The sequence below is a fragment of the Malania oleifera genome, chromosome 6, assembly GCF_029873635.1.
Source record: "Malania oleifera isolate guangnan ecotype guangnan chromosome 6, ASM2987363v1, whole genome shotgun sequence".
Taxonomy (NCBI): domain Eukaryota; kingdom Viridiplantae; phylum Streptophyta; class Magnoliopsida; order Santalales; family Ximeniaceae; genus Malania; species Malania oleifera.
Genome location: NC_080422.1, coordinates 99207201 through 99225660, shown reverse-complemented (window position 1 = coordinate 99225660; position 18460 = coordinate 99207201). Strand labels below are relative to the sequence as shown.

General features: G+C 35.5%; 1 protein-coding gene across 2 annotated transcripts in view; it reads right to left on the bottom strand.

The window, feature by feature from the left end:
- Nucleotides 1–3894: 3894 nt before the first annotated feature.
- Nucleotides 3895–18460, bottom strand: part of LOC131158107 (dnaJ homolog subfamily C GRV2) — a 51942-nt gene continuing 37376 nt past the window's right edge. For both annotated transcript variants that reach the window (XM_058112716.1, XM_058112717.1), the window contains 7 exons: nucleotides 14774–15119; nucleotides 14350–14693; nucleotides 13776–14243; nucleotides 12899–13023; nucleotides 9800–9923; nucleotides 9480–9548; nucleotides 3895–4456 (listed from right to left, as the gene is read on the bottom strand). In XM_058112716.1, coding sequence (XP_057968699.1) covers nucleotides 4247–4456; nucleotides 9480–9548; nucleotides 9800–9923; nucleotides 12899–13023; nucleotides 13776–14243; nucleotides 14350–14693; nucleotides 14774–15119 — 1686 coding nt within the window. In that variant the 3' untranslated portion in view covers nucleotides 3895–4246. The remainder of the gene's footprint in view (nucleotides 4457–9479; nucleotides 9549–9799; nucleotides 9924–12898; nucleotides 13024–13775; nucleotides 14244–14349; nucleotides 14694–14773; nucleotides 15120–18460) is intronic.

Sequence of the window (18460 nt, the reverse complement as noted above, 5' to 3'; positions counted from 1 at the left end):
CTTTCATGCAATTGTCCCTTGTTTCATGTAACTTTTTTCGATACATGTGATCCACTCAGAATATGGGCCACATCTCCAATAATGTATTCACTCTTGTGGGGGGGGGGGGGCGCGATTTGTTGGAGGTCCATGGTTCAGTCTCTAGTTACACTATATACTACTAAGTCAAAGTATATAGCAGTGGATGAGGCTGCCAAGGAAGTTTTGTGACTTACAGGGTTGATCAAGGAGTTGGGTATTGAGTAAGGTGGAGTTCAGTTGCATTGTGATAGTCAAAGTGTCATTTATTTGGTAAAGAATCAGGTGTATTATGCGAGGTCCAAGCACATAGATGTGAGGTTTCACAGGATCAAGGAATTGGTTTCTTCTGGTGAACTATTGCTTGAGAAAGTGCACACTTCTAAAAATGCAACAGACATGTTGACAAAGTCTGTGGTATCAGATAAGTTCAAGTACTACTTGGACTTGATTAATGTCTCCAGATGCTAGATGGGAGGCATCTCAACCTATTGTCTCAAGTGGAGTTCCAGGTTATGTTTTCTTTTTCTCCTAAGAGGTGAATATTCACCAAGGTGGAGATTATTGTAGTATGTGGCTCATATCGAGTGGAACATGTGTACAGAGAAAGAGAAAGCAGGCTGAAGAAAACTAGAAAGCTAGCCTGAAGAAAATTGTGGACGATTTTACATAGGTACATCAACGGTTTCTTCTAGAGGCCAACTAGGAAGCAAGCCTCAAAAAAACTATCCACAGTTTGAGGAAGTCCCCCACACCCTCAACCCATTATTGTTTTATTGGTTGAGACAATTAATGGGTTGAGGGTGTAGGGGCAACGCCCTCGAGATACGGTATAGGAGTATTTGACGAATTTTTATAATACCTTTGTATGGCTAGGGTTAGTATAAATACATATGATGTAACCCTACTTTTGACAATAATGATAATTCAACCGCTGCTCACTCCTGTGAATGTAGACATACAACCTAACCACGTTAAATCTGTATATTTTTGTTGTTCATCTCTTTGTTTTTTTCATACTATTCATCACAATTGCTGTATGTTTCTCACCAGTGTGAACTTTGACAATGAGTTGCATCTAAATTTTTTTATTTTTTTTTTTTCTTAGAGGTTGAGCATCCAGCTTATGATCAATGAAAGATAAGTTGTTGACATGAGATTGTACAATGCTGAAAATTAAAGGATGCATGAAAAATTACTTAGATAATTAGAACTCATGTTGTTGATGAGAAAGGAAGTGTTTAGACACGTGTAGGGCTTTTGTAGAGCATTAATTTTCCACTTTTGAGAGGGTAGATTTAATATGCGGTGCCTCTGTTTTTTGCCGCTAGAGCCAAATGAAAGATAAGTTGTTGACATGAGATTATACAATGCTGAAAATTAAAGGATGCATGAAAAATTACTTAGATAATTAGAACTCATGTTGTTGATGAGAAGGGAAGTGTTTAGAGACGTGTAAGGCTTTTGTAGAACATTAATTTTCCACTTTTGAGAGGGTAGATTTTATGTGGGGCTTCCGTTTTTTTTTTTTTTTTTTTTTATCAAATGGTAAATGTATATTGATCAAAATGCATATTTACAAGTTCTCTGGGCATCCCCAGGTTGATTGGAACATTGTTCCCCATCCAATTACATTCAAAAGAAATACATCAGAACTTGGGCATACCCAGGGGCTATATGTAGCCATCCTATTACCTATCAAATTCTCCAATGATCCAGATATCATGTGATACAATATTCCGAGACTTAATCAATGGAATACAAGTTAAATTTTTCAAAGGCCCCCATGTATGTGAATTTTTGTATTACATTAATCATATCAAGAGGGGACATATAATGTCCCTCAATCTAGCTCTATTTCTGAAGTGCCACAGAAAGTACACCAAGGCAGCTAGTCCAATTCTCCTTCCTGCAGCTTAGAAATTCTTCCTTTTTCCCTTCTTTGAATAGTCATTTCACTGTAGCTTTAATTGTAGACATTTCCCTTTTCAATCCCAACCATCTTCTAATTCCCTTCCATACCTCAGCTGAATAATTGCATTTAAAGAACAGGTGGTCAAAACTCTCGGGTTCCACCCTGCAAAAAACACACATCAGATCCATGCCATCTGCCACCACATTTTCACAAGTGGGTAATTTTCCCTTCACACCCAGCCATAGACAAAAAGCATGTTTGGGGAGGATGTCTCCAGACCAAACAACTTTAGCCCACAGGACTCTGTGTTTTTTAATCCTCCAATATTCATAACACTGATGAGAGTTCTTTTCCCACATCTTCATATTTTCTTCTGCACTTTCACTTCCTCCACAACTGGACACTAGATGATTTCTAATATGCAGCAGGTTTTTGAATAGATTTGAATCCTCTTTCTTTGCTGTAGTTTCCCAGATGGAGGCACTGTATAGATAAATCTAGTGTACCCACTGCGACCACAGAGTGTCCTTCTTCGAGTGTATATTCCATAGTGTCTTGGTCAACAGCCACGTCCAATATCCCCAATCCACCTTCAGCTTTTGGTACACAGATTTCCTGTCAAGCCACCAGTGGCTTTCTTCTTCCACCCCACAAGAATCCCCTACAAAGTTTCCTTATTCAGTTTAGTACATTGAGGGGGATAGGGAATATTGCAAGCCAAAAGCACTCAACTCCTTGGATAATAGAGTTAAGGACCTCCAACCTGCCAGCATATGAAAGTTTCTTCCCAGGCCAATCCCTGAACTGATCTGAAATTTTGCAAACCAGTGGCTCATAATGTGCAACATTAAGCCTTGCTGCCAACAGTGGCATGCCCAGATATCTAAAGGGAAATTCACCCAAAGCAATTCCAGTTAACCTCAGAATCTTTTCCAGCTCCAGTTCCTTAATACCAGCTTGGTACATATTTGATTTTAGACTGTTAGCATGAAACCCCAAATAACTAGCAATTTTTTTTTAAACAGTCCATCATGTAGCCCACTGATGTTGAGTCACCCCTTGAAAATAACATCAGGTCATCTGCAAAAATCATTTGATTCTCAGGTCTTCACATTTCGAATGGAACTAGAAGTGAAATTTACCCTCTTAAGGCCTTCAACTGCTTTGACAGACATTCCATACAGATAACAAATAGAAGAGAAGATAATGGATCCCTCCTGTCTAAGTCCCTTTCTCCCTTTAAAGAATCCAAATAACCTACCATTAATTGAAATGGAGAATGATGTTAAAGTCACACATTCCATAATCCATCCTATCATTTTCTGAGAAAATTTCAAGAGATGCAGCATATCAGACAAGAAGGACCAAGCCACAGTGTCGTAAGCCTTCCTCAGCATATCCATCCTATCATTTCCTGGGGCCTCTGTTTTTTGCCGCTAGAGCCAAATGTCGGATTTTTCCTATGCTCTAATCAATCTACAACTAATTTAAATTAAGAGCTAGCTAGCAACAGTGTGGTTGAGTGTTCATAGAGTGTAGTTTTCCAACTCAAACTCAAAGCAGAATCAAAATACGAAGGCAGTGGGAACAATTAAAAGCAAAATTAAATTTTGAAATTGTCAACTTAGTGAGGATTTATTGTTGACAGATGAATAGTTAAGTACTTAAGTTGGGAGCAGTTGTTATTAGAGCATTTAATTAATAATATGACAGAATTGAAGAGTTAAATCCATCAACAAATTCAAGGTCAATTTTAAATTTACTACAGATATACATACATACATACGCACATGCATTTAGTAGAAACGACCCTATCTGTTTTTTTTCTGGGCATGGGAGCAGGGTTGGAAGTCATGACCAGCTTCCTGAAAACAACTCCAAAAAGACATAAGATTATCGTTCACACAAAATCACATTGCCTAGCTTCCTGAAAACAACTCCAAAAAGACATAAGATTATCGTTCACACAAAATCACATTGCCTATTATAAAAAATTGAGCAATAAACAAACAATTTACAAATTGAGAGAGAGAGAGAGAGAGAGAGAGAGAGAGAGAGAGAGAGAGAGAGAGAGAGAGAGAGAGCATTGAGATCCTCTTTACATGGAAAAACTGATAATTTTCCTCCACCCACAAAAAATTTGCAAATGCAAAACTTCTGTTTCCAGCTAGCCAAACGCGAGAGAGAGAGAGAGAGAAGGGGGATGTCGTAAAAAACTGTACATGGCGCTATACAAATGGATCAAATACAGGGGGTTCTCTGTTAACTGCCTTGATCTTTGAAGATGGTGAGAGCACTTTTCACATTCTTGAATTATGGAAAAAGTTGATCCTGCTTTCCATTTGCGTCCGCTGCAACCGAAGTAGGGGGTCTCACAAAAGCAGGTTGTGGGGAGGGAGCTGTGAGGGCATACGTGAGCCTGGATGAACTACTCTCAATAAGACCAGCAACTCCAGCAGCAGCCGATTGAGCATTCGAAGGAAGGAAAAGATCATGCTTCTGGTCCTTATAAGCACTCCATACCTGCCCATCAAATTCTCAAAATAAAATTCCAACAAAAAATACACCCAAAAATTTATTAAAAAAAAAAAAAATACAAGAGCTCTTTGACTGCCCTTCCAATCACAAACTCCTTTTTTAATATAAAGTTTACACATTCCCTTGATTTAAAAAATGTAGGACTTAAAAAGCATCACTACCTTTCATCAAACAAAACATGCCTACTTAGTATTCTAATTAAAATTCAAAAGTTTGGGTACTAAACCATTTACTCAGAACAACAAAAGCAAACAATATTACATAATTTTCACTTCTTCATTTCATCTTGGCATGTATCCAAGCAATTAGGACAACCCCCAAGATGAGCAATCCCGGGTCCTGATTACGCATTATTTTTGAAGATACTGCCTGTCTGGGATTACACCATCTACACGTAGTTGAAACCCAAAAACCACAATAACTAGGCTCTCGCTCTGGAAACCATCATAATGCATCATACACACTGCCTTGCCTTAGTATTTGGGGTCACTTTTTTCATCCTGTAGCGCGGATAACACACCAATAAACATTCATTTAGACATATCCAGGTTCATTGTCTTGGGGCAAGGCTATCAACTCCCACGAATGATAAATCCCAGTGGAAAGATCCAGCCCTATAAAGGGGTGAATTATATCATTTGATACTGATGACATGTATCGGATGAAATAACCATGCTTCATGAACAGGGTAGGCAAAAATCCAGTCGGCAAAATTCTGATATCATTGTGAGTCACACAGAACCGTTCACTCATATACTTGAGCACTTCTCAAGATTCAACCAAACCTTACTTATTACAGACGGGCACTTATTTTAAGTGATGAGTGCTATACACACTTTTAAGCACTGTCAAAGGGGGCTTGACCACCCTTCCCTTATCTTCCCTTCTACATGAGATATCCCTTCATTTCTTAATTTGTCTTTTAGTGTTATAACCCTCAATTCACCTTAACATTTTTATTTCTGCAATTTTTATTTTTTGGATATGTTGTTTTTGGATGCCATGATCCATATAGCACAGCTACTGCCCCAAAGAATGTCTAGTTTAATTTTAAGGGTATTCTATGCATGAAGCAATACTTCAATCACCAAACCTACTTTAACCCTCATGTATTTCATCTTTCTTCAAATTCTCCTTTATCTTGCATAATAGATCCAATATACCAAATTTACTAGTGCTATTGACCATAAAGTTTAATCTCTACTCCAATATTTCTCCTAACATGACTAATATTACATTTCATATATTATATCCTATTTCAACCCATCTTAAAATCTCTAGATTCTAACACTTTTCTCAGTAAGTCTAGCTTAGATCGTACTCCACCTCTTTAGTTTGATCAATCTTTGCAAACAACAGGCCATGGGGCCTCATTTTGACATAATTAGTTCATCCATCACTAATACAAGATGATAAGGACTAAAAGAAGGCCCACCATTTGTGATTGGAAATTCCTGCGAGTCCTAGCACTAGTTATTACTCAATCACACACGTCCTTAACACTTCATTTTTTTTTTTCTATAACCCACCAAGAAACTTCTCTAGTGCCTTACTTTAGGCTTTCTCTAGATCAATAAAAACCATGTGCAAATCCGTCTTCTTTTCTCTAAACTTTTCTATTAATCATCTTAATAAATATATAGCTTTGTTCTCCCAAGCAGAAGTCCAAGACCCTCATTTCTAGCGTCAGATTCTTCAATTACTCTTTCCCAAAGTTCCATTGCGACTAAATTTAATCTCGTGATAGTTATTATAATTTTGAATATCTACTTTATCTTTGTGTACAAGTATTAAATTGTTCTTCCTCCATCCATCTTGCATTTTTTCTTAGTTTTTATAATTGCATTACATCAATAGTTAAACCATATAACTTTGTTGTCACTTGGGCATTCCAAAGATTAATCATGATGTACAGTCATTAGCTTTTCAATTTTCCATCTTTGATGCAAGCTCAACTTCACTGCTTCTAATTTTGCAGATATATCTCAAAATTTTCCCTTTTTCCACATTTATCAATTTTAAGTTTAAGCCTTCTAATTGGTTTTCATTATTTCATTAACTTACTAAAATATGTTCCCATCTTTCTTTTATATCATCTTCTTTAACAAAAACACTATCATCTTTATTTTTTATACATTTGATATTGCCCAAGTCTTTGCTCTTTCTTTCTCAACCTTTAGCAAGTTTAAAGGCCTTCCCCCCCCCCCCCAACCCTTTTTTGTATCTAAGTTAGTATATACGTTATTAGCTCTATGCTTAATGATACGAAGTGGTTCATAAATATATTCCATTCCATAGCACAATCCCCCCACCCCAAATATATATATATAAAATCCTACCCTTCTTCTTCCATTGTGTGTGCACAGTTGGATATATGAACTCAATTAAGCCTTATACCCCTATTACTCGCACTCAGTTATACATGTAATTTTTGGTGTTTTAGCTTTACATAAAGCCACCAAGTATTTGTCCCTTATGTGTGTGTGTGTGTGCGCGCGTGTTTGAGTAGAGAGAGAGATGCAAACTTTCCACCTCTATGCCTATGGCTATAATCAGGACTCAAATGGACACAATACAAGATCATCCCTTCCCCATCTCCATCATCACTCTCATAACCTCTACTTTGTAAGAGACACTTATGATCCTCACGCATTGGACAGCATAAACAATTCACACTCGTCTTATATATAGAACACCCACAAGAAAATAACATGCATTTAAAAGCACCAACTAAAAAATCTTGCTATTGTTTAAAAAATAAATAAATAAAATCAAGTTACACTTAAGTTGATCTCTTTAGAGAGAGAGAGATAGGGTTGGGGAAGGAAGGAGGAAGAGAGAAATTTCTCTATCCAGTGGAGAAACAAGCATGGTCTTAAGTTTCCACCAAGTCGTCAAAATTTCCATCGAAATTCCGCTTGCCACTACCTTGAAATTGAAATGGCAGTCAATTTCCACTTCACAAAATTTTTGTTCAAAATTTCAACAAATCACCCAAAATCTATCTAAATCTCAAAATTTTGGTGAAATTTGTTGAAATTATAACCATGGAATGAAATTCCCTTGAAACTCAAATTTGAGATACCCAAATTAAAATTTCTTTCTTAACTTTTCTTTTATTATTGAAACTAAATATTATTAGAAGGAAGATAAGAATATCTTTCGGATTTATGAAATTATGTGAAAATTAAAATTAAAATATTAGGTACAACATTTTACTTTGACCATATAAAATCTAACTAGTCTGTATTTGTATAGTAAATAATATTAAGTGCTTTATGACTATGAGTTTCATTTATATTAATAAAATATGTTTAATATCATTATTATATTACAATTATTGCACCTTATGCACCACATAACAGTTCTTGATGTATTTTATCTATAATATTTAGTTCTAAATCTTACAATATATGTTTATTGATAGTCTCTAAAGTTTCATAAAAGAAATTCATGTTTAACTGCCTATTTCCATCACTTTTAAAATCAAAATCAAACTTAACATTTCCATCGAAATTTCCGTAATTGTGAAATCTTGAAACTTAAGTCAAAATCGAATTCCAAGACCTTGGAAACAGACATTATTTTGATTGAATGCCATGGCAATGTGAATTTTCAAACTTCACGGAAGGAAATGATCTCCAGACACCCTACATGATGCAAATGAAACAAAGTATGATTTCAGTTTATTCTCTAATTGACTGAGTTTGTGTTTGTATCTTTCTATTTCTTACTCCTGAGTCATATTCAGGTTCTTTTTTTCGTTTCTCTTTTTATTTATTTACTCATTGAATTTGATATTTTCTCAGATTGTTGTTACCCATTTGCGTTAATCCTAGAGTTATTAAGGTAACATGCTTCCTAGTTTCGAATTAATATATGGTAAAAAAGTAGAAACATATTAATTTTCATCACACACAGGAAAAGCAAACAACAGGATTATGCATAAATGAACCCAATGCACCGAAAGGAATTTTTTTAGAAACTAAAATGCAACGGTATGATTGAAATTAGCTGTCTTTTTGGCAATATCCCAGACTCACAGTTACCTCGAATAAGAATATCATAGGAAAATATGAAAGACTCAAAATATTTTCTAAGAATGTTCAGGCTGTGCTTAGTTGAAAGAAAAAGGTAGAGAAAGAAAAAAGGCACACGAGACTCGAGAGCAATGTTCTAAAAGGCAAAGCTGTGAGGTGAGATGAATGTCTTTTGAGAATTTTATGTCTTAAATAAAAATTCCTAAATAAATTACATATTTTTTTAAATAAAAATTAATGAAATTATACATAAAATTTAAAATTCCAATATAATTTGCAATCTATGTCATTCCAAAAAAAACATACTATCTTGAAGTCATTAAGTAATCATGCCAAAAGATGGTAACAATATTACAATTTCAAAAATTTTTTGCAATGTAAAATGCAAATATCAATCATTTTGAAAAGGTTGAGGTTCAAGAGTTTTAAAGATCAACTCAATTGGACATTCCTTTCATATAAACATGTAGTTAAAATTTTTCATCAAATCTAACTTGAGATTCACACACTCAAAATGCGTAAGCATCAACAAGAAGCCTTGATTGTGCTTTTAAAATAGTGATTGAATGAAAGAAAATTTAAGGGAAGAAATTAGTAATATGAAATTATGAATCGTTTTTGTTTTTGGGCGGGGGAGGGTTGGAATAAAAAAAAGGTATAGTAATTTTAGTCAGTTACATTAATGGACAAGCCTCTTTCCTAGCATTTCCTCCCACTTATAGCGGGATTGACTTTGAGAGGGAGAGGAAAAACATTTTTCCTTCCACTTTCCTTCCCTAGTTTTCCATGATATCAAACGAAGGAAAGGATACTTCCATTCATTTTTCCTTCTTTCTTTTCCTTTCTCTTTTCCCTTCCTACCAAACGCAGTGTCTATTTCATTGCCCTCAAACGTTACCATACTAACAGCATAAGATTTAGCCTCTACATGTAAATAGTTGAAAGAAAGAACATGTCTGGGGACTTACATCAGATGCATTCAGTATGTCACGCACTTTACTACAATGAGCACCTTCTGTCGCAAATGCATGCAAAACCTGGATCAACATATGAAACCATCTATTGTTAGGTATCAACTCCAAAGCAACTAAATGTAGCATGGACATGCTTGTGGAATTTATTGGAACATAAATAATGAACAAGAGGTTTTATTCAAACACTGAAATGGTAAATTATCAAATATTTAAGTGTGATAAGGGAATAGAAGTTTTCTTCAAACTTAAGGAGATCATCTGATACAACCAGGAAAAGAAAAAGAAAAAAGCGGATTGCGAAATTTCAAACTAACCTCAATTGCCAACACTCGGCCAATGGATGCTTCAGATTCATTCCACTTCATCTGAGAGCACAGTCCATTCCTACCTCCAGTTCTCCAATCAAGAAGGCCCAGAAGTACTTCGATAAGACCAACCCTACATTATTTATAAAAGATAAATTTATGAATAGACATGGACTGACCAAAGAATCAAATAGGAAAATTTTACAACAATAAACACATCATAGAATCCAATTCAAGATTGACAAACTTCAACTGATAATAAATCATTGAGTACTAAATGTCAATCAATTGGAGCACTTCTAAATGCATAAAAGGTTGGACCAGTGCACAATGAACTGCTTATAGTCTAGTGAAGTTGGATGGTACCACAGTAGGCAGCCTTAACCACATTCCTAGGCAAGCCAAGTCCCTCATTCCAACCTGTTCCACTACACTGAGGTGATTAATAATTGACATAAACACAAGTTCAACCTTCTACTCATTAAGATATGTTATAAATTCTTTGCAGAAGCAATTCCAGAAGAGTTGCGACATGTCTAGACAACTTGAGATCTTGAACTGAAATACAAAACTACCTATCAGATTTTACTCTTTTAATAAGCGGATTGCTCATATTTGAAAAGAAGTGGAAAATGAGTCATCTCTCCCATGACAAAATTAAATATTGCCAGATTTCAAGCTAAAGCTAAAATTTCATAATTGGTTTTAATGCTAATTCCTGAACACATGTTACATGCAGACTCCAAACCTATATCACAATTCTTTGGTTTCACATCCTTGAATTTTAACTTCCAAGTTCCAATCACACAAGTTGGAAGGAATGTGTATCCGAATACTAACATTTTTCTACAAGCGTAGAGGTATTCATTAGAGGCATGGTCTTAAATTTCCATGAAATTGTCAAAATTTCCATCAAAATTTCTGGTCTCAGCCACCCTCGAAATCGAAGTGACAGTCAATTTCTGTCTTACATAATTTCCATCAAAATTTCCACTAACCATCCAAAATTTATCAAAATCAAGAAATTTTAGAAAAACTTGTCAAAATTACTATAGAATGAAATTTCCTTGGAATTCAATGAGCGATTTAGGAGAAAGTGAAATTTCTCTCTTAATTTATTTATTTTTATTGAAACAAAAATATTATTACAAGGGTTTTGAAATTATATGAAAAGAAAAAAACTCACAACATTTTATCTAACCATTCATGTCTAAATTATCATAATTTGCATAATAAATAATATTTAAATGATTATGAATTTTATCTATATTAATTGAACATCATTAATGCACATTATCTTACAAATATGCTTGATACACACGTTAAGTTAGAACTTTTCCACCTTATACAAAACATAAATGTATTTAACTTGTAATATATTAGTCCTAAAACTTATATTATTACGCCTATTAACCATTTCTAAAGTTTCACAAAAGAATTTCATTCTTTACTACTGATTTCCATTATTTTTTCGAATCGAAACCAAAATTGACATTGAAATTGAAATTTGTGTAGAAATTTCTATACTTTTGGAGCTTCGAAATTTGAGTCAAAATCGAAATTTAAGACCTTGATTAGAGGGCACCCAGAAGGGGGCAGAAAAAATACAGATTACAAGTCAAGAAAACAAATAAAAATCAAGGATATCTGGATAAAAATTCCCAGATTGCCTTCAAAATCTCATTCATAACACTGTAAAGTTCCTTCATTCCCCCCAAAAGTTCTCATACTTCACTCCCTCCAAATGCCTCAAACCACATACAGGTGTGCAGCCCCCACAACCTGTGAAGGCCATTATTACCAACATCTCTAAGCTTCCAGCAGAGGAGAAAAGACGATATATTCTATGGCAACATCCAACAAATTTTGAACCACTGCCAAGTTCCAAATGAAAACCCAAGATCTCCCTTGCAAATTCATGCAGCAGAATATAGTTTGGGCTCTCCCCATCCTCTTCGTGCATCATCTGTCAATTAACCAAACCCCTATCTTCCTCAGGTTGTCACCCACAGGATGCGTCCCATTTAGAAGAAAGTGACTTTCCTCTGCACTTTGGGTCTAGAAACTGCTTTCCAAAGGAACTCCTTTTAGTCCTTTTTGTACTTGCAGTACTAGTTTGCTGTATTTTTTACTGACCATTTTCCACCAAATCCACCCAAACACTCTAATGCATCTTTCACTTCCATAATAATTCTGGAGTTACAAAGTCTAGCACCTGTTTTCTGAAAACTATGATCTGCACAAAATTGTTTTCTCTTTCTGAAAGTATTTTGGTCGCAATAGCATTTTTAGTCCCTACCGATTCTGATCAGGGATGGAAATGAATATTTACAGGCCATGTCTCCATATCAGATGCCTAACCAAAACCTGATCTTGTTACCATTACCCACAAGAAACCCAATAAACTCCGAGAAGGTAGCCTCTCCATAACCCCTCATTCCTGGCTATAATTTATCCCCATAATTTTTTTAAACCACCACCATCTTCCACAGAAAAATCTCCATAACCACTTGCCAAGGGCCTGAATAAAATCATGCAGATTTCTTAATCCCAACCCAACGGATTTTATGGAACAAACCTTATCCTGTTCCACCAAATGAAATTTCCTTCCTTCCTCACTGCTGCCCCATAGGAAGTCTCCCTGGATCCTTTTAAATCTTTTGGCTATTGGCACTGGAATCATGAATAATGACATAAAGTATATAGGAAGACTAGTGAGCGTACTCTTGGTCAATGTACTCCTTCCTCTTCGTAGTCCTGATTTTGGGAAAAATTTTTAGGAAAATATTGTCAATATTTCTCACATAGATTTCTCTTTATATCTACTTTGCATCCATGTTAAATTTTTTATGAACTTCAGAGAATTTTAAAAAATAAAGATAATCGAAATCATTTATGTTACTCACACATCTAGAGAGAACAAAAAATAAGATAGTATTAGTCATCATATATATTGTGTGCATCCTTCTGTGCATACACTCACATGTTTATAAGCTTTAGTGTGCATACACAAAAATAGCCTAACATGAACCTGGAGATACAGAGTGCAGAAGTATAAAGCATTCATTAATGGGTTTCTCAGGGATCTGTAATATGAAAGTTACTCACTTGAGCCCTTGTGCAACAAGAGCATCTCTTGCTCGATTTCCAGCAACCACAACACGTTTTAAAGTCTCAAGAGCTAGTATACTTCCACCTTGCCACCCAATAGCTTTCATTAAAAGTGGAACAACCTAGAAGAAACAAAAACAGAACTGAACCAGTTGATGCAGATACCATAACAAATGCAGAACACTCTAAATAAAATTATATTTCTCAGAACGCAAACCAGACACTCAACAAACTTGCATAAAAGATCCAATACTCTAGTATTCAAATACAACCCATTATCAGAGGGTTGCTTTAACATCATGAAAATCAGTATTTTAATTGAACATAATAGCATATGACCATTGGGTAAGAAAGGATGTCAATTAAAAATTATGCAAAATAAATCATCAGCAAGCAGCAAACTGGACAAATAAGATTATCCAAGGCCAAATGAAAAGCAAGCCAATCAGAATTTGTAGGCTATTGTATAATATAAGCATCCAAACACTTATACAACGACCTGAGTCCACAAGGAAGCAATTGCAAATATCACAAACTCTAAATATGCTATCACAATTTAAAAGGTTTTATGAAAATCAAAATTCTCATGGGTACCATAATGAAAAGCATCCATGAATGTTGAGACAAAATTGTCAATTAAGAGTCTTAGGTAGTGTTTGGGAGTCTGTATTGATGTTGAGACAAATTTTTCTGTTAAAGAGTCTTAGGTAGTGTTTGGTAGTCTGGATTTTGGGCTTGGATTTGGATTTTTGTGGATTTTAGAAAATTTTAATGCAATTTTATATTGAGTTTTGTCCAAATCCAAGGTCTGAATTCCATGCTCCCAAACACAGGGTTAGAGGATCCATGAATGAACAAACAAATCCTAACATACCTGAGGGGTTCCTACACTAGTTGCTGCCATAGCTTCAGCACATGTGGTACTAGCTGCAAGTTGATGGAGGACACGTAAACAACTGAGCCGAACACGTTCCTGTGGTGTCTGTGTACTGGGCTGTGCTGCTCCATTCTCAGTTTCGAATGTTCCATCAGCATAATTGCCAGTTTTCACATCCCCTGAGGCCATTGTTTCTCGTCTTCCTTCATAAGCAACTGCGGCTACAAGTTTGGGCACATATCCAAGATATCCAACATGGTCAGCAAGAGCAGGGTGAACCCGCAATAATGACACCAAAGCAGCAGACAAGAGCAAAGGAAGCTCAGGATCAATGGCTTGCATGTCATAGTGTGTTGCAGCAATGGATGAAAGATACTGGTCCAATAATCCTTCTAAGAATCTCTTTGGATTCCTGAGGGGAAACTTGGGATCTTTCAAGAATAGTCTTACATAGATGCCTCCAACCTACACGAACATCAAATTTTAGGTTAAAAAAACAGAATGAACTCAAATAGCATTCTTAGATTAAAAGAATAACAAGAAGAACACAGGAGTACATTATCAGGAATACCTGTGGTTCATCTTTCATTTCCTGTTGACCAGAAGACTGCTCAGGCACATCCCAATCAATGACACGACCCTTCATCTGTTCACGATATAGGTCTGATGCCATAGTAGCAATTTGAGCAGACAATGAAGCTGCCATTGCTGGTGTCCAAACCAGTTCTGGTGTCTCTGTAGTCTGCTCAAGGACAGATACAACAGCTTCACCAGGGCCATCCTTAATAACCGATACAAGGCCATCAGGAAGAAATCTTGCTAGTGTTATAGCCACTCTAGGCCCATGCATTGGCTGCCCTACAAGCTTTCCCAACAAAGAGGCTGCCGCTGCTCTTTGCTGTAGGGGAATTTCTTCTGAAAATATTGCCACATTTATCAACAATAGAATTTTCGTTTTCTCAAAAAGTGAAAAAAGAAAAAGAGGCCATCGTTACCTTGCAATGGCAAGATAAGTTCGAGAATGTACACTACTCCTCCATGCTTTGCAGCTGCCCACGCGAGTTCTGCAGTGCTTGCCAAGGCATAAAGAACATGGAGAGCTCCTTCACGACAATTTGGGGCAGAGTGGAGCATTTGTAATAATAGGAGAAGACTTGATCCATCTGCAACCATAGCCGCCAAGCAAGGAGCATATGTGGTCAAGAGAGAAAGGACACTCAAACAAAGTTGAGGAATGCTGCTTTCTGATGCAGCAGGTGCAGAAAAGCATTCAAAAAGAGGCAAGAGCCGTTCTTTAGTAGATAATATGGAAGCCAACTTTGGGTCACTTGTCAATAAGTTCTGCATTAAATAACCACATAAGTTACAGCCATCCATGGTTCTAAATGACAAACAACATGTTTGCAGTAGAAAAACATAAACAACAAAGCTATTCAAGGTAACAACATATATGTATTTTTTTTTATAATAAAAGAAAATGTAAAATCTAAGCAAGGATACTAAATCCTCCAAAAAAAAAAAAAAAAAAAACAAAAGATGAACAAAAAGATGAAAAATAAAAGCAAAACAAAAAAAATGCTATGATCAGCCAAGAAATCCCCTCTTCAAACCCAGCCCACTCTAATTTCACCATCCCATCTTCCACGCAAGAAACACTAGCTGCCTCTGTCTTCCTCTTCCCATCTTCCATGCGAGAAACTCTAGCCACCTCTGGTTTCAACTGCTCAGCTGACAGCGTTGCTTTCAATGCCATCAGTTGTACTTGAGAAGCTATCTGAATGAATTCCTCTTGCGACATTCCCCTGCAGTAAGCATAGACCTTCTCCTACATATTCTTAGAAAACAATCGACCTTCACCATCACCCACGCTTCCAGCAACAACTTGACTCCATGAGGAATTTTTTGTGGAACTTCTTGCTATCTGCTCCATTTGAGCCAGACCAATAAGAACTCCCCATTCCCCAAAGCAACAAAGGCATCCCCAAATCGAGAACATCCTTCCCCTTTCAGCCCTTTTGAGGAACAGAAATGGAATACTTCTTACCACTCCATCCATGTATTAATTCCATGAAATTCCACACCCTAGCCACATAAATCCCCATCCAATAATCAATACAACCCACCCAGAACCCTCAAATCCCTTGCCCTACCTACCACCAATGGACAAGACCCCTGAGAAAACCATGAAGCAGCTCCTTAATAGAAAGGAACCCACTGATTGCATTTGCACTTCTTCTCAAGAACGAACAAAGCTCCAACCTTCCCTACCTTATCCAGCTTCAGATCAAAGGACTTCCCTTCGATATAGATAGCGATGAAAGGGTGAAAGCACAAGAGAGAGAACCATTGCAAGAGCTATGTATAACAATTATATCAACATATATGTAATTATAATTCTACAAGTCCCTGCATCACCATATTTATGCTCGCACAAAATCTATCCTAGTGAATCAATTCCTTGGTATCAACCTCAATCAAATATATTATTTACCTAAAAAAGGGTCTAATATATCACTATATAAGGCAATGTGGCCAGAAAATGGACAAAAAATCCACCTCTTATTCAAGTGATCAACAGAAATCCACCAAAAGCTTGACATGGCCTCCTTTGTCTGCTTCTTCCTCCCCTCCCCTCCCCCCCCCCCCCCCCCCCCGGGCCTCTCTCTCTCTCTTAATTTTTTGGTTTTGAATATTCCATATCCTTGACAATGTTACAATTATCCAATTGGATATCCAAAGTTCAATTAAAACTGTAGGAACTGGAAGAATATCCAAAGTTTAGTTAAAACTTTAGGTTCAAAGGAGTTGGAAGAAAAAATTATGTCTTTAAGTATAACATATATTCTGGTGTTTTCCTTCTGTTGTGTGTGTTGTTTCTACTATTAAGGGGATGTGGCATGCTAACAACACCTAATATAATTTATGAAAAGAGACCTAAATACCTAATGCATGTCATAGACCTGACAAAAAATCCACCTCTTATTCAAGTGATCAACAAAAATCCACCAAAAGCTTGGCATGGCCTCCTTTGTCTGCTTCTTCCTCCCCTCCCCCCTCCCTCCTCTTTCTCTCTCTCTCTCTCTTTCTCTCTCTCAAATTTTTGGTTTTGAATATTCCATATCCTTGGCAATGTTACAATTATCCAATCCAAAGTTCAATTAAAATTTTAGGATCAAAGGAGCTGGAAGAATATCCAATTGAATATCCAAAGTTTAGTTAAAACTTTAGGTTCAAAGGAGTTGGAAGAAAAAATTATGTTTTAAGTATAACATATATTCTAGTGTTTTCCTTCTGTTGTGAGTGTGTTGTTCCTATTATTAAGGGGATGTGGCATGCTTACAACATCTAATATAATTTATGAAGAGAGACCTAATGCATGTCATAGACATACAAAGAATGTCTAGAAAGAAGGATAAATATTACAAAGGACATCACAAGTATAATGAGTGCTAGATTTTCATTTCCATTTAATTTGTGCTGCTTTTTTTGTTGAGACTGCATTTTGCAAAAACTTTGGGTCTGTTTGGTATCGTTGTTGTTTCCTGTTTACTATTTCTGTTTCTCCACAGTGAAGAAACAGATTATAAAAATGCATTTGTTTATGTTGTTAGTTTTTTGTTTCTGTCCGGTTTTCAGTTGTTTGCCAAAAAATGAAAACCAGATTTTATGATTTTCAGTTGTTTTGGCAACCTGCTGCCAGAAATTTTAATATCCAGAAATAGTTTTTTGGATTAAATTATTCATTTTATACACTTTTAAATTAAAATCAAAATTAAATTATCTATGAATTTAAATATAACTAAAATAAAAATATACATAATTTTCAAAAAATAATAATAAATCAATTACAAAATAATTTTACTATTTTTCAATTGTCATGTCCAATAAAATTTTTATTGTAAAGTAAATTTTGAAAGTAGAACAATAAGTAAAATAATTATAATAAATGTTATTTTTATTATAGTAATTTTTTTAATATGTATTATTTGTAAATTTATTATTTTAATCATATTTTTATAATATTATTTGATTTAAAGATGGAAATGAGCATTTTTTTAACTAAGTTTTAAATTTGTATTAGTTTTTAGTTTTTAGTTTCTGTTTCTGATTTTTGGTTTTCGATTCTAGTTTTCATTTCTCTAATTTTTTACTGTGATACCAAACGGGCCCTTAGTTTTCTTTTAAATCACATCATCACTAAAGCAATAAAATTATATTATATTTCTGCCACCAACAATAAAACTAGCCAAAGAAATAGAACTATATTATATTCCTATCTATGACAATAAAACTATATTATATTCCCACTGACAGCTATTAATAGGAAAATTCAATACAGGTCAAATTTAATTCACTAATGATCGTTACAAAAATCAAAACATGCAGGAAAGTCAGTCAAAAGCAAGCACCTACAAGCCTCTAGAATTTGTATGTTTATTTGTAAATTACTTTCTAGAAGCTCACAAGAAAACAGAACAGATTTAAACTCAAGTCTTAATTTTCATTTTCCAAACCCCAACCAAGATCATGACTTGAAGTTATGAAGCTATTAAAGCTTGACAAGACCTCCTTTCTCTGCTTCTCCCCCCCCCCCCCCCGGGGGGCGGAAACACACACATGCTTTTTGGTTTTAAATATTCTATATCCTTGACAATATTATAATTCTCCAATTGAATATCCAT